Source organism: Callithrix jacchus, chromosome 13 (genome assembly GCF_049354715.1).
Source record: "Callithrix jacchus isolate 240 chromosome 13, calJac240_pri, whole genome shotgun sequence".
In the NCBI taxonomy this organism is placed as follows: domain Eukaryota; kingdom Metazoa; phylum Chordata; class Mammalia; order Primates; family Cebidae; genus Callithrix; species Callithrix jacchus.
Window position 1 is genome coordinate 38,964,699 of NC_133514.1, and position 15,764 is coordinate 38,980,462.

General features: G+C 49.5%; 2 protein-coding genes across 8 annotated transcripts in view; one reads left to right on the forward strand and one right to left on the reverse strand.

The window, feature by feature from the left end:
• ASH2L (ASH2 like, histone lysine methyltransferase complex subunit) overlaps positions 1-2,532 on the forward strand; it is a 37,934-nt gene extending 35,402 nt beyond the window's left edge. For all 7 annotated transcript variants that reach the window (XM_008979329.4, XM_078347510.1, XM_078347509.1 and 4 more), the window contains one exon: positions 2,342-2,532. Coding sequence is in view for 2 of the 7 variants with exons in the window: in XM_035270269.3 (XP_035126160.1) it covers positions 2,342-2,470 (129 nt within the window). In the remaining 5 variants the exon portion in view is untranslated. The remainder of the gene's footprint in view (positions 1-2,341) is intronic.
• On the reverse strand, positions 1,854-11,842 carry STAR (steroidogenic acute regulatory protein). Its single transcript, XM_002756956.6, has 7 exons — positions 11,666-11,842; positions 8,763-8,876; positions 8,325-8,452; positions 6,417-6,575; positions 6,091-6,275; positions 5,280-5,373; positions 1,854-4,164 (listed from the first exon to the last, which is right to left on the reverse strand). The coding sequence occupies exons 1-7, from the start codon at positions 11,727-11,729 to the stop codon at positions 4,051-4,053; spliced, it is 858 nt and encodes a 285-aa protein (XP_002757002.1). The 5' UTR covers positions 11,730-11,842; the 3' UTR covers positions 1,854-4,050.
• Between the last annotated feature and the right edge of the window lie 3,922 nt (positions 11,843-15,764).

Consider the following 15,764-nt stretch of genomic DNA (forward strand, 5'->3'; position numbering starts at 1 on the left):
ACTCCTGACCTCAGGTGATTCACCTGCCTCAGCCTTCCAAAGTGCTGGGATTACAGGCGTGAGCCACCATGCCTGGCCCCTGGAACAAGAATTCCAAAGAGCTAATGGTCTCCCTCCAGCTCCTCCCTTATTATGAGCTGCGGATGTTGATATATGCAGATGGTTTTCTGTCTTACTTGTCTTCCTTTGCCCTTAGCTGATGGCTAAATGGCAACTTCCAGACTATTAAAGACTGAAATGTAAGAATGAGCCTTCCAGCCTTGGTGGTGCATGCCTGTAATCCCAGCACTTTAGGAGGCCGAGGCAGGTGGATCACTTGAAGTCAGGAGTTCGAGACCAGCCTGGCCAACATAGTGAAACCCCGTCTCTACTAAAAATACAAAAATTAGCCGGGTGTAATGGCACGTACCTGTAATCCCAGCTACTCGGGAAGCTGAGGCAGAGAATCACTTGGACCCAGGAGGCAGAGGTTGTAGTGAGCTGAGATGGTACCATTGCACTCCATCCTGGGCAACAGAACCAGACTCTCAAAAAAGAAAAAAAGAGGCCAGGCGCAGTGGCTCACGCCTATAATCCCAGCACAGTGGGAGGCTGAGGCAGGTGGATCATGAGGTCAAGAGATCGAGACCATCCTGGTCAACATGGTGAAACCCCGTCTCTACTAAAAATACAAAAATTAGCTGGGCATGGTGGCGCATGCCTGTAGTCCCAGCTACTCAGGAGGCTGAGGCAGGCTTGAACCCAGGAGGCAGAGGTTGTGGTGAGCCGAGATCGTGCCACTGCACTCCAGCCTGGGTAACAAGAGCGAAACTCCGTCTCAAAAAAAAGAAAAAGCCTTCCAGACATGCAGGCCCACGCCTATAATCAGCATTTTGGGACATCAAGGCAGAAAGATTGCTCAAGATGAGGAGTTTAAGACCAGCCTAGGCAACATACCAAGACCCCTTTTCTATAAAAAATTAGCGAGACATGATGGCACATGCCAGTAGTCCCAGCTACTTTGGAGGCTGAGATGGGAGGATCACTTGGGCCCAGGAGTTCGAGGCTGCAGTGAGCCATGCTTGCCCCACTGCACTCCAGCTTAGGTGACAGAGCAAGACCTTGTATCAAAAAAAAAAAAGTCTTCCTTTTGTATTCCTTTATAGTTCCCTGGTCTAACTTTTCAAATATGTCAGTCGTATAAGAGCAAAGGCAGCCCTCTCAGGATTGCCCAAAGACTTCTGCATTTACCTCTCTACCTCAGTTAATAGGTAGAGTGGCTCACCATGTGGTGGGTGACATGCTGCTGCAGAGTCACCCTGTTAGGCCTCTAGCTCTTGTGAATATCTTGTTATTTTCCTGTTTGAGTTCCCACACTTGAAGAGAATATTGGTGTTTTAACATAGTAGCATTGACTAACATATTTGTCTCCTGATGAATCACTCAGACACTTTGATTTGGCCACTCCATATCTCTGAACAGGAAAGCTCTTATAGATGGAGTGTGATTGGAGGCTGAGCTTCAGCCCTAGACACCTATTAATGCATGAGCTGTTCAAGGGCAGACCTGGTTATAAAGCTTCTGGGTCATCGGAAGGAGTCCTTTGAAGGACTCGAAGAAAATGAGGGTGGTACTATTTAGAGGAAGCTGAATGTTAACTATTTGTAATATAAATTACCACATATAAGTTGTATACCCACTCTCCATCTAAATTACAAAATTAGCTTTTGTATATATTTGATTTTCACAAATCAAAGGTTACAGGTAATAATGTTCTTCTCAAACTTCAAAAGTGTGTGTGTGTTCATTTGAAGGGCTCAGAGAATGTCTACTTTTCACATAGTCCTGTATAAAATAGTTTCTGTAATCAGGTCAACAGTGATAACTTTTTTATTCCAGTGTAAAATTAAACAAGTGGGAAGATATCCACGGAGACCACAAAGACACAATTACATAGTTTGAAGGAGGCAATTAGAATCCAGCAAACCAGTGTGTTTGTTAAAAAGCCCATTTCTCGACTGTCAGCCTTTTTCTTGAAACTAGAATATATGTTGCTTTAAGGTATCTATAAACAAGTAACCATTTTCTCTTAGCTGGTAGTGGATGATAATTCCCTTTTAGAAATACTTCTCTACAACTGTCCTCTCTCGACTCAGAGGCTCCTAGATAAACAATAATTTTATCCATGCCAAAAATAAACTAAGAAACAATCAGAATAAATTATAATAAATACCTCTACTAGTTGTAAAATTTTAACACCTCAGTAAATGCCACAGTGTTCCCACTAATGCTTTTTAAAAATTTTTTAATTTAGTTTGTCATAATTTGGTTTCATCTACTCCTTTGTCTTCTTTTTTTTTAGATGGAGTCTCACTATCTTGCCCAGACTGGTCTCGAACTGCTCTCCAGCAGTCCTCCCATCTCATCCTTCAGAGTAGCTGGCATTGTGGGTAGGCACCACCATGCCCAGCTCCTGTTTTATAATATATAAGCCAGAGCTCTATTTCCAAATGGTGCAAATCATCAGTGCTATTAAAACAAGAATGGAAAAGCTTCAGGTGGTAATGGTGATTTTTTTCATCCTCCCCTATACTCTCATCCCTCTGTGTGTGTGTGTGATTTTTTTTTTTTTTTTTTTTGAGACTGTCTCACTTAATCACCCAGGCTGAATTGCAGTGGATCCATCTTGGCTCACTGCAACCTCTGCCTCCACATTCAAGTGATTCTCCTGCCTCAGCCTCGTGAGTAGCTGGAATTACAGGCATGTGCCATCACACCTAGCTAATTTTTCTATTTTTAGTAGAGACAGGGTTTCGCCATGTTGGCCAGGATGGTCTTGAACTCCTGACCTCAAGTGATCTGCACACCTTAGCCTCTGAAAGTGCTGGTTTTACAGGCATGAGCCACCACGCCCAGCCCCAATATATATTTTTAAAGCTTAAATTCTCTGATTCCTGGGAAAGGGAATTTGCTTTCACCATATTACCCCTTCATCCAGTCACTTCTCCCAAAATACTAACTTTTAGTCTATTTAAGCAGAGAGATTAGCAGCCCCAAATCAAGTCGACAGCTGTGGAATTCTCTCAGCTACTAATTGGCATCATAAGTAACAGAAATGTTACCTAATACTGATTATTCTCTCATGTTTGGCACTGTCTTTCCTTTTAATTAGGTAAATAAACATTCTCAGTTATAACCGTCTTCCAGGGCCCGTTAATCAGCTATTGCTTAAGTTCTTTAAGAACTCATTTAGGTTGTGCTTATCATGGAAATTACGTTTTTATGAAAGATCCTGGTAACAGAGTCTAAATAACTGAATTGCATAAATTCCCAGTAGTTCCTTTCCTTTTAATGAGCCTGACTAATTTAGTTTAACTAATTAAAAGCTTTGTCTCAGACTTCTCTAATGTGAAGTTGTAATCTAGTATAGATTTTTAAAAATACAATATTAAAACATACAAACTGATGTTTTTGTATGAATTAGGATTCTTTATTCTGACTGGTGCCTGCAGAAGCAATAGGGAAACCTATCTAGTTTTGTCTTTTTCCATAGAGAAAGCTTGGACTATATTTCTGGAAGGCACCCACTGTGGGGTGCTGCTTGTTCTGTGGTGTTGCCGTGCAGCAACTGGGAGCAGTGGAGGGCTGCCGGAGACCCTCTGAGATTCTGCTTTGTGCACTCACGCTGCCTGCAGGGCATGGCATTCTTGAGCCTATAAAGGAAGACTTCCTGGGCCCTGTGGTTAGTATCCCCTGCACCCATATCAGCCACTAGCATTTTAAAGATGGTTTTAGGTGGGCACGTAAGGACCCAGAAAAAAGTTTTACAATTACTTCATGTCATAGTTAATCAGTGAATGATGTTACCTTTTAATCCAAGAACCTCATCCCTGTTTTCTTGGTACTAAAAACTTTAACAATCTGAATCCTAGTGTCGTACTCTGAACACTAACCCCACCCATCCCACTGTCGCCCGATGGAGATCTTAGACTTGCAGGCTTCCAGCGGGATTCTTCTAATGAGCGTCCACACCAGTGCAGCTGGGCACAACTGGGAACAGCAGGCTGGTCTTCAACACCTGGCTTCAGAGGCAGGGTAGGACTCGAGGCGCTTGCGCAGGTGGTTGGCAAAATCCACCTGGGTCTGGGACAGAACCTGGTTGATGATGCTCTTGGGCAGCCACCCCTGCAGTAGAAGGTAGGAGAATTTGGCCATCTTGTGGGTGATGGCCCATATAGACCCTCTGTACCCTATCATAAACAGGCTGCCAGGGGCTTGGTCTTCAAGCTCTGTTAATAGGTACAGCCTTTGAATTGGCCAGGTCAGGGGCCAGAGGACTGCCTTGCTGCCCTGCTGTCGTGACTTTCAGAAGCACAAAGACTGGCCAACGTTTCAGCCTGGTCTTCCCAGTTGTGTGACCCTGAACAAGTATGTCACCTTTTTCATGCTTCAGATCTCTGGACCTAAGTTTTCTCCTTTCCAAAATGATAACTACATATAGAGTTGAACTTTGCTATGAGACAGAAGAAGGCCGGGCACAGTGGCTCACACCTGTAATCCCAACACTTTGGAAAGCTGAAGTGGGCGGATCACTTGTCAGGAGTTCGAGACAGCCTGGCCAACATAGTAAAACCCTGTCTCTACTAAAAATACAAAATTAGACAGGTGTGGTGGCACACACCTATAGTCCCAGCTACTCAGGAGGGTGAGGTGGGAGAATCACTTGAACTCAGGAGGCAGAAGTTGCAGTGAGCTGAGACCATGTCATTGTTCTCCAGCCTAGGTGACAGAGTGAGACTACATCTCAAAAAAAAAAAAAAAAAAAAAAGGCCAGGCAGTGCCTGTAATCCCAGCACTTTGGGAGGTCGAGGCAGGCAGATCACAAAGTCAGGAGTTTGAGACCACCCAGGCCAACATAGTGAAACCCCATCTCTACTAAAAATACAAAATTTAGCCAGCGATGGTGATGTGTGCCTGTAGCCCCAGCTTACTCAGGAGGCTGAAGCAGGAGAATCACTTGAACCTGGGAAGTGGAGGTTGTAGCGAGCCGAGATTGTACCACTGCACTCCAGCCTGGACAACAGAGCAAGACCTCGTCTCAAAAAAAAAAAAGAGGGAGCCATCACAGGCTTTGGAGATGGTAGAGTAGCAATTAGGCCATCACTCACGGCCCTTCCTTTTCTTACAGCCTATGATTCTATCAGAATGGAAGAGGATTCTTTATGCTGCCTGGGGGAGGGGAAGAGCCTGTTTTTCTCACTACCACCTGCCCCCCCGGAGCCATCTCCCATGCCCTTCACCTTGAGGTCGATGCTGAGCAACCACGTGAGTTTGGTCTTGGAGGGAGTTCCCGCCAGCGGGTGAAGCACCATACAAGTGGGACCATGTTCCGCCCTGGCAAATGGAGAAGTCAAGTCAGGAGGACAGTTGTGAGCTGAGTTCTCTCTTGCACTGGCTTGTTACACCAGTACCGTAGATACACGTTTCTAGGGTAACTTGTCATTTCTAAGTCTCATCAGGGAAGTACCCTTTGCCAAGGGTAATTATTTGGCAGTTGGCACGGTTACCACCTCATGAGAATAAAGCCTGCTTGTAGCTGGAGCGGCCCCTGAGGCTGCTCGTGCCCTTTAGTTGCTGGATTACAGGCAGGTCAAGGAAAGGATTCAGGCTGGTGGCTGGGCTGGGGCCTTGTGAAATTCAGGAGGCCATGATGTTCTAAGTGGTATGGTTTATTTCAATATTTTAGTCAACATTACAGCTGTGCCTGAGCATACTAGCTGAACCTCAGCCCTGCCCCATCCTTCAGAAAATAATAAAGGTTCCTAAACTTTCTGGGAGGGTCAGGGCAAGTTTAAGGTTCTTAAACTTTCTGGGAGGTTCAGGGCAAGTTTAAGGTTCTTAAACTTTCTGGGAGCTGTCTGGCTGGCCAGGTAGGGCCTATCTTGTCCTTGTCCCCTGCTTTGGTAAATAAGTATCTTCTTTTGCACAAGGAAGCCCTGGTTGGGGATCAAGGGTTGATTTCTTGGAGCTGGGGATGCAGTCCACATGTTTGGGTGCATACCTGCAGGCCTATGTTGGAAGAGGGGTTTGGGAGCCTACCACCCATATTACCTGATGACACCCTTCTGCTCAGGCATGTTCCCGAACTCTGTGGCCATGCCAGCCAGCACACAGGTAGAGCCTCGGCGCTTGGCACAGCGCACGCTCACAAAGTCACGAGGCCCCACCAGGTTTCCTGCTGCCTCTGCAGCCAGCTCATGGGTAATGACTGTATCTTTTCCAATCTTCTGCAGGACCTACCAGGCCATGGGGAACCAGAATCACAACTCAGCCCGTGTTGAGCTAAACACCCCCCATAGCTAGGGGTCCCATCTTTGATCCACCATTTCCACTGGGCTCTCGTGGGCCCCTGCCACCCACACCTGGACTTTGCTTACCTTGATCTCCTTGACACTGGGGTTCCACTCCCCCATTGCCTCCATGCGCTCCACGAGCTCTTCATAGAGCCTCTCCATGGGCTGGTCCACCACAACCTCCAGCCGGAACACCTTGCCCACATCTGGGACCACTTTACTCATCACTTTGTCCCCATTGTCCTGTCAGAGAAGGGAGCCCCCAGAAGAGGGTTAGACAAAAATATTCTTGGCTGGCTACAGTGGTTCACGCCTGTAATCCCAGCATTTTGGGAGACCGAGGCCAGTGGATCACAAACTCAAGAGTTCAAGACGAGCCTGGCCAAGATGGTGAAACCTCGTTTCTATTAAAACTACAAAAATCAGCCAGGCACGGTGGTGGGCACTTGTAATCCCAGCTACTCAAGAGGCTGAGGCAGACGAATTGCTTGAACCGGGTGGCAGAGGTTGCAGTGAGCCGAGATCGCACCACTGCACTCCCGCCTGGGTGACTTAGACTCCATCTCAAAAACAAACAAACAACAACATATATATATATATATACATATTTTTTTAGCCTAGGTCTCATAGATGATACCAGGCAAGATGGGAAGGGGAACAGCAAAGGAACTTTAAGCTGAGCACGAGGAAGCCTGGATCTGTCCTAAGATAGAGTTGGTAATCATTGTTGCCATGGCCTTGTGCGTCTGCTGATGACTGGAGATTACCTGCTGTCACTGGGCCCTTTTTTACATTTTTTTCTTGTTTTTTTGAGACAGAGTCTCACTCTGTTGTTGTCCAGGCTGGAGTGCATTACAATCATGTGCAGTGACATAATCTCAACCTCCTGGGCTCAAGTAATCCTTTTAGTTGAGTCTCCCAAGTAGTTGGGACTACAGGCTTGCATTTTTTTTATTTTTTATTTTTTATAGAGATCTTGTGTTGCTCAGGCTGGTCTCAAACTCCTAGGTTCAAGCAGTCCTCCTGTCTCAGCCTCCTGGCATAAGCCACTGTGCCCAGCCCCCCTGGACCCTTTGTTTTGGTGGCGAATGATGGTGGTATGGGCAGGTCCAACTGAAAAGACCCTTACTTGACTTCAGAAGCTCAAGGATCCCAAGAGAGAAACCTGGGAGTGGGAAAAATGGTTTACATTAGCTTAACATGGAATGTTGATGAGATCTTAAAAATTTGTTTTAGTTCAGTGCCTCGTTCCACACCAGAAGAACGTGGGGCCAGAGAAGGCCAGTGATTGGCCAAGGAACCCTTAGCTAAGAGTAGTGCTGGCCTAAGTCCCGGGTTCCTTGACTCCCAAATGAGTAGTCTGGTAACTCCATTACTCTGAGAACTTAGGGAAGGAGGGGTTCTACCTGAACTTGGGTAGTGGGCAGCATTTCAGCTTTTGATGAAGGTAAAGCCACCAAAGTCTCCGTAACAGAGCCACCAGCATTTACTGTGAACCTGGTTACTGTCCCCAGTGATGGGGCAATGCTCAAGCGCAGAGAACCCCAGAACGCCGTGGGCCACTCTGTGTTCTAGTCCATGCCTGTTGCAGGGTGAGCCCACGTCACCCCTGCAAACCCCGCCACAGGTGGGCTGACAGGACAAGACAGTGCACTTTGGTGTCTTTAGGAGACCTGACCCAGGGCGATGAGGACTCGTGTGCACTTAGGAGTCCCCCTTGCATGGTCCCTGCCAAGTGGGTCCACAATGCAATCCTATCCTGTAGCTAAGGACACAGGAATAGTGTTTCTCCAACAGGACTCTCCAGGGTGCCTTCTATGGGGGAAAAGCATTAATCTGAGAATATATTCTTGGGCGAGTTCTCAAGTTAGAACCACTGGCTGCCCAGTGACTGATGCGAGACAGGAATTCTGGGAAGAACAGTACCCCCAGCTGGCCTTGAGGATGGCAGTGGAGCAAAGGAGGAACCACAGGCCTCTCCCCCATGCTTACCTGCTGGCTCTCCTTCTTCCAGCCCTCCTGGTTGCTAAGGATGCCCAAGGCTTTCTGCATGGCTTCCTCCCCCTGTCGGAGATAAGCCAGCTCCTGGTCACTGTAGAGAGTCTCTTCCAGCCGAGAACCTGGTGTACACAGCCGAAGAGAGACAGAGCTTCCTTCATCTCCCAGCCTCCACCAGCTCTCATCCCTGGAACTCTGCGTCTGCTCTTTCCTCTGAAGAGCCAGGATTAAAGCCATAGGGGCCAGCCTGCTGGTCGAGTTAGACACAGCCACCACAGGTGACCTGAGGGGGATCTGACCTTGAGGAACTCTAGCTGGGAATGTTCTGTCAAAATGAAAGAAGGGCAGGAGGGGAGCCAAAGCCACATGCGCTACATCACCCTCCCAGGAGCTTCCTGCCAGCACCGGGAGCCCAGAAGCCTCAGCACTTACCAAGCAAAGAGCTCCGCCGCCGAACCTGGTTAATCCATGCACTAGGGGTGGGGTCCCCCAGGGCCCTCCGGTTCAACTCCTGGCCAATGGCCATCACAGCCTGTTGCCTCAGCCCTGCAGGGAAGGAAGAACCCTTTTCTAGGAGCTAGAAAGCCCCTTAGAGATGGACCATTTACCTCCTCATCTTGTCACAAATGAAGAAGTTGGCTTGGAGAGGGAAGTGACTTGCTCAGGAGCACACAGGACTCTAGCAGGGACCTGAACTAGACCCAGGCCCCCAACTCCCACTGCAGTGCTCCAGGGTACAGAAATCTAACTTCCATCTAGGGTGGTCAGGCCTGGCCCTGCCTGGAGACGGGATGTACCAGAGCCTGCTGGATTTCTGTCCCTAAAGGGGAAGAAGCTGTGTTCAAACAACCAGAAAAATCCTACTTCAGAAGGAGAATACAACCCTTGAGGTCTGTGTGCTTGCATGCATCTGTGCTTACATGAGGTCTGTGTGCTTGCATGAGTCCGTGTGCTTGCATGAGTCTATGTGCTTGCATGTATCTGTGCTTGCATGAGTCCATGTGCTTGCATGTATCTGTGCTTGCATGAGTCCATGTGCTTGCATGTATCTGTGCTTGCATGAGTCCGTGTGCTTGCATGTATCTGTGCTTGTATGAGGTCTGTGTGTTTACATGAGTCTGTGCTTGCATGAGTCTGTGTGCTTGCATGTATCTGTGCTTGCATGAGTCCGTGTGCTTGCATGAATCTGCATGCTTGCATGAGTCTGTGTGCTTGCATGTATCTATACTTGCATGAGTCTGTGTGCTTGCATGTATATGTGCTTGCATGAGGTCTGTGTGTTTACATGAGTCTGTGCTTGCACAAGTCTGTGTGCTTGCATGAGTCTGTGTGCTTGCATGAGTCTGTGTGCTTGCATGTATCTATACTTGCATGAGTCTGTGTGCTCGCATGTATCTATACTTGCATGAGTCTGTGTGCTCGCATGTATCTGTGCTTGCATGAGTCTGTGTGCTTGCATGTATCTATACTTGCATGAGTCTGTGTGCTCGCATGTATCTGTGCTTGCATGAGTCTGTGTGCTTGCATGTGTAATCTGCTCCATGTGCCCCTGGATTCTGAGCCAGACAAGTCCTATCCATCTAGTGAGGACTACCTCACTGCTGGCTACAGATCTAAGCATGGCTTCTGGCTCTAACAGTAGCTAATTCAATTCAGTGTAATTGGAAAGATTGTGTCTAGATTGACTTGGGTAGCCTTCAGTGGCAGCAGGAGATTGATTCAAATGACCTTGGGTGCTACTCAGCTCTATAAAAGTGGCCTTTTGTAGCTGGTTCCTGCCTCTTCCTGGCTATTCAGTGGCAACCAGTCTTCCCAGCCCCACTGTCTTCTCTCTTTTTTTTTTTCAGATGGAGTCTTGCTCTGTTGTGCAGCTGGAATGCAGTGACTTGATCTCGGCTCACTGCAACTTCCACCTCCTAGGTTCAAGCAGTTCTCCTGCCTCAGCCTCTCAAATAGCTGGGACTGCAAGCGCACGCCACCATGCCCAGCTAATTTTTGTATTTTTAGTATAGACGGGGTTTTACCATGTTGTAAGGATGGTCTCGACCCTTGACCTCGTGATCCACCTGCCTCGGCCTCCCAAAGTGCTGGGATTGCAGGCGTGAGCCACCGCACCCGGCCGTCTTCTCTTTACCTTGCCCTCCTGTCTTACTCCCCTGTCTCTCTTCTCCATCTTTTCTTGCCTGTGGGAGTTGAGTCTAGTATTTACTCTGCCACTGTGGGCAAGACTTTCTTGATATCCCTGCTACAAGCCTTGTCCAGCAGTAAAAAAAAGGCAAAGTCAGAAATACTTCAAAGAGATGTCCGGGCATGGTGGTGCATGTCTGTGGTCCCAGCTACTCAGGAGGCTGAGGCAGGAGAATTATTTGAACCCGGGAGGCTGTAGTGAGCCAAGATAGCACCACTGCACTCCAGCCTGGGTGACAGAGCAGACTGCCTCAAAAATAAAATAGGCTGAGCGCTGTGGCTCACACCTATAATCCCAGCACTTTGGGAGGCAGAATTGGGCAGATCACCTGAGGTCAGGAGTTTAAGACCAGCCTGGTCAACATGGCAAAACCCTATCTCTACTTAAAATACAAAAATTATCCAGGCATGATGGTGTGGACCTGTAATCCCAGCTCCTCAGGAAGCTGAGGCAGGAGATCGCTTGGACCCGGGAGGTGGAAGTTGCAGTGAGCCGAGATCGTGCCACTGTGATCAAGGCTGGGCAATATAGCGAGACTCCATCTCAAATAAATAAAATAGGCCAGGCCTGGTGGCTCACACCTGTAATCCCAGCACTTTGGGGGGCCAAGGTGAGAGAATCCCTTGAGCCCAGGAGTTCAAGACCAGCCTGAGCAATATAGCAAGACTGTCGCTACCAAAAAAACAAAAAATTAGCTGGGTGTGGTGGTGCATGCCTATAGTCCCAGCTACTCAAGAGGCTGAGATGGGAGGATGGCTTGAGCCCAGGAGTTTGAGGCTGCAGTGAGCTGCTATTCCACTGTACTCCAGCCTCTGTGACAGAGACCTTGATTCAAACAAACAAAAGCTAGAAGAAAAAAAGAACAAGGGAAGGAAGAAAGGGACAGAGGGAGGGAAGATAAAAGAAAGAAAAGGAGAAAAAAAGACTGGAGTTCTAGAGGGGAGACCAGAAATTATAGAACCTGGATGGGATACATCTTAATAACCAGCCCACTTCTTCGGAAGGGATAACTGAGATTCAGACGAGAAGAAACTTGCCCAGGTTCACCTAGTAAGAGGCACAACTAGGATAATAATTGGGTGGCCTGAGCCTCATTCGCTGAGAGCTCTTGGCCAACCCCTCATTGCCTCCTTCCCGCAGCGCTCACCCTTCATGTTGCGCATGTGTCTATAGGAGCTCCCAGCACACAGCTTGAATGTTGCTAGCAGCATTGTTTCCTGGCAGATGTGGCAGTGGTGGGGCCGCTGCTGCTGCTGCTTCTCTCAAGAGTGGTTCTTTGTCCTTCTGGAGCCCCTCAAGCTTCACCTCTGAGTGCCGCAGCTGCAGCCTGGACCTGGTGTTCTGTATCTTAAATACCCCCCGCTGAAGGCTGTGCATCATCATCAGGAGATAAAAACGCCATCACTCACTGTGCAAAGGAAAGGGTCAAGGATAGAACGATTGCCTCACACTGCTGCTTTGGCCATTTGTGGAGAGCGTGGGGGGAGGGTGTAGCGGGGAGTGGGGAGGCCAGGGCCAGGCTGGAGAGATGGAGGGGAGAGAAGCAGCAGCCGCTGGGATGGGGGCAATTTAGATGAAGGCACACAGTAGTTCTCAGGAGTTTATAGTGCAGATTTCTAGCCCTTGTCGTCAGAAACTCCAGGCTCAGCTGATCTGGAATTGAGGCTCAGAAACCTGCATTAAAAAAGAAGAAAAAACTTCCCTTGGCCAGGCGCAGTGGCTTACACCTGTAATCCCAGCCCTTTGGCTGAGGTAGGCAGATCACTTGAGGTCAGGAGTTGAAGACCAGCCTGGCCAACATGGGAAACACCATCTCTACTAAAAATGCAAAAAATTAGTCAGGTGTGTGGCGTGCACCTGTAGTCCCAGCTACTCGAGAGGCTGAGGCACAAGAATCACCTGAACCCAGGAGGCAGAGGTTGCAGTGAGCCAAGATCGCACGACTGCATTCCAGCCTGGGCAAGAGTGAGACTCCGTCTTCATATGTATATACATGCATGCATAAATAACTTCCCAGTGGTTGCAATGCATGTGTTGTGTGTACACACTACACTTTGAGAACCACCGTCTCAGGCGAGTGAACCAGGGTGTTTAACAGGCAGTAGAGACCATCCGGCTGCTGTTCTGGGTGAGGACCCTGAAGTCCAGAGAGTGGAATTGACTTGTTCAAGGTCAAACAGCTGGCTAGGGGCAGGGCCAGAACAACAACCCAAGCCTCTGGCCTTCAGGCCATCTGCACGGTTCCTCCTGCAGTCCCCAGGACACTTGGTATGTTCAGCTGTCCATTTATTTACTCATCCATTTATAGAAACAACCTTTCCGAAAGCCCTGTTCTGAGTGAGGGTTCCTCTTGGGTTTGTGCTGGAGCAAGAATTACCTCTCATGGCTGAGTTGGGGGTGCAGCCTTATCAGCCTATAGTAGTGAGAAGACGTGGGCCTAGGCCATGCCCACACCCTTTCTCACACTTTTCCCCCAGTAGCTTTGGCTGGATGAGCTGAGCTGAGGGTCTTGGTATGTGCAGAAGCTTGGAAAGACAGGGCATCGGGGTATTCACCCTAGTCTTTGCACTTTAGGGGCCCTGTCAGGCTAAGCAAGGCCCTGGGAGTTCTCTGCATTTCCCACTCACCCTCACCCAGGCACAGCACGTGCTGGGCTTGACGGAATCTCTTCCCTTTATGGTGACCTTGAGGCTGCTTTTAAGCCAGATTGATTCACTGGGCAAGAATATTGGGAGTGGAAAGACTTGCACTGGAACTGCCTCTAGCCAGGGCCCTGCTCCCTGTGTGAGGGGGTTCTGTGTCCTCCCACCACCTCAGGGAGGCCGAGGGGAGCCCTAAAAATGGGGAGCAGTACCAGGGCCCCACACACTCGCACTGTCTTCCCCACTCCAGATAGGGTGAAAGGGACAGGATCTGCTCAGAGCCAGGCCTGGCACCTGGAGCCCATACAGAACAGGGGAGTGGTCCTCCTGACCCAATTTCCACCCTGGTGAGGCAGTGGGTGGGGTCCTGGAGCCCAAACAGAACTGGGGAGTCATTCCCCCAACCCCTGATTTCCACCTTCGTGAGGCAGTCGCCGGAATCTTGTGAGCAGAGGCTGCCCGGAGGCACCCAGCCCCTTCCTCAAGTCCTTCTCCTCCGGGAAGCCTTCCTAGACCACTCCCGTCTTCTGGAATGGCTGGTTCCTCCCACCACACCCTTATGGTCAGCTCTGGTCCTGATTTGTTGACTGGTTTGTGTCTGTTTGCTTATCTCTTCTGTGGAATTATCCCCCCAAGGCAGGTGCTGGGTCCACCTCCCCCCTTAAATGCTGCCCCACCCTCAGCCCTCAGCTCCATCAGAGACACAGGGGACTTCTGCTCCTTCTCTATTAAATTTTTCTTTAAATAGAGATCGGGTCTTGCTATGTTGCCTAGGCTGGTCTTGAACTCCTGGGGTCAAGCCATCCCCCTGCCTCGGTCTCCCAAAGTGAGCCACTGCGCCTGGTGTGCTCCTCCTCTATTGAGTGACCAACTGGGAAAGCAGCTAGGGGCGCAGGTACATCCTTAGACTCAGGAAACCTGCCTGAAAGCATTGTTTCCAGCCCTCAGAGAGTCCCCAGGAGGACAGAAGGGCCTCTTCCCCTTGGCCAGCCTGTGCCTAGGCCCTTTCAGAGAGGAGGTGCAGTGGATGGGCTGGGCAGGCCAAGCACCAGCTCCCCCACCTCCTCCCTCTGATCTGGGGCATGTGTCCCTCCCGCACATGTGTGCCTGCAGGCCTGCCTCGGCACGGTGGGGTGGGGGGAGGCGGGAGGCGGTTATTATGGGACATGCCATGCAGATGATCATCAAGGCCCTGCTGCTGCCTTTCTGAGGAGAATTATGGCTATTCTGAGAGGGGAGGAGGTGGGAGGATCCAGCCTATGGCCATGGCTGATGTCAGAGGCTGCCACTGACTCCGGAGGGGGATTGGGAGGTGGTGCTGAGTGACCTCCGCAAGGGCCAAGGCTCTCTTCCTCATTCTTTCCAGGCAGAATGACTTGTTAACTCTTGCCATCCCTCTGAGCAGTAAGGTGGCAAGAGCGGTCTGGGAATTTCCTCTGGTTTTGGACCATCTGTATCTGGCTCTGCTTTTTGATGAGGGCAGAGCTTCCAAGAAAGGAGGCCAGATGGCCACAGTAGACCATGGGGGAGGATAGCCTGGGGCCCTCAGGTGGTGTGGGTGTGCCATGCTGGAGAAGAAGGCCCCAGTCCAGGGGAGAGAGCCAGGGCTTTGGAGCAGACAAGGGGATTCCAATCCCTCCCTTCCTCTCTCCCTCCCTCCCTTCCTCCCTTCCTTCCTTCCTTTCCTTCCTTCGTTCCTTCCTTCCTTCCTGCCTTCCTTCCTTCCTTCCTCTCTCCCTTCCTTCCTTTCTTCCTTTCTTTCCTATCTTCTCTCCCTCCCTCCCTCCTTCCCTTTCATCCCGCCCTCCTTTTTCTTCCTTCCTTTCCTCCCTCCCTCCCTTTCTTTCCTCCCTTCTTCCCTCCCTGCCTTCTTCCCTTCCTCTCTCCCTCCCTTTCTTTCCTGCCTCCTTCCCTCCTTGCCTTCTTCCCTTCCTCTCTCCCTCCCTCCCTCCTTTGTTTCTTCTTTCTTCCATTTATTCAACAATCATTTCCAGAATGTCCCTATATGGCTGTAAAGCTAGGATGATATGAATTCAACTATATGACCCAGTATGGACAGTCATAGGGCAGATGAGGTGTTTTGGAAGTAGAGATGATGGAACCCCTAATTCTAGAGGGGAGGGAAGAAGGAGTGTTATGGAAGACTTCTGGAAATTACAATTGAGAGTCAGCTAGGTTTATGGAAGGGATTGAAAATAGAGAGGTGATGGGGCAAGGGTTTCCAAGGTAGAGCAGTTGGCCAGCAGCTTGGAGGAGGCTCTGAGGGCTGTGAGCTGGCTGTCAGGGGAGCTTGGGCCATTCCACGTGGCATGGCTGTGGGGATTGCGGATGTTGGAGGGGTGCGATGAGAGCTGAAGACTGGAAAGAGGAAGAGGTCAGAGTATGTAGGGTGGGAATGGGAGGATTCCTCTTCAGGTTCCCAGGAGGCAGAGGCTGAGGTCGGGGAGGGGGATGAGCTTGTCTGGGCTCCAGCTCAGAGAAGGTGCAAGCAGCTCCTACCTATGGCTTTAGTGCCCTGAGAATGTCAGGCAGAGTTGGGGATGCGTAGGGTTTGTGTTCAAATGACCCCCAGTCATGCTCCCACCTCTAACTTTTTGATTGTTA

Bases quoted from the DNA above. Each gene is read 5' to 3' on its own strand.
- STAR (XM_002756956.6), bottom strand. From the start codon at position 11,729: ATGCTGCTAGCAACATTCAAGCTGTGTGCTGGGAGCTCCTATAGACAC. The intron at 8,453-8,762 runs GTAAGTGCTGAG...TGTGTACACCAG, and splicing joins GCGGCGGAGCTCTTTGCTTG to GTTCTCGGCTGGAAGAGACT. The intron at 6,276-6,416 runs GTAAGCAAAGTC...ATGGCCTGGTAG, and splicing joins CCAGTGTCAAGGAGATCAAG to GTCCTGCAGAAGATTGGAAA.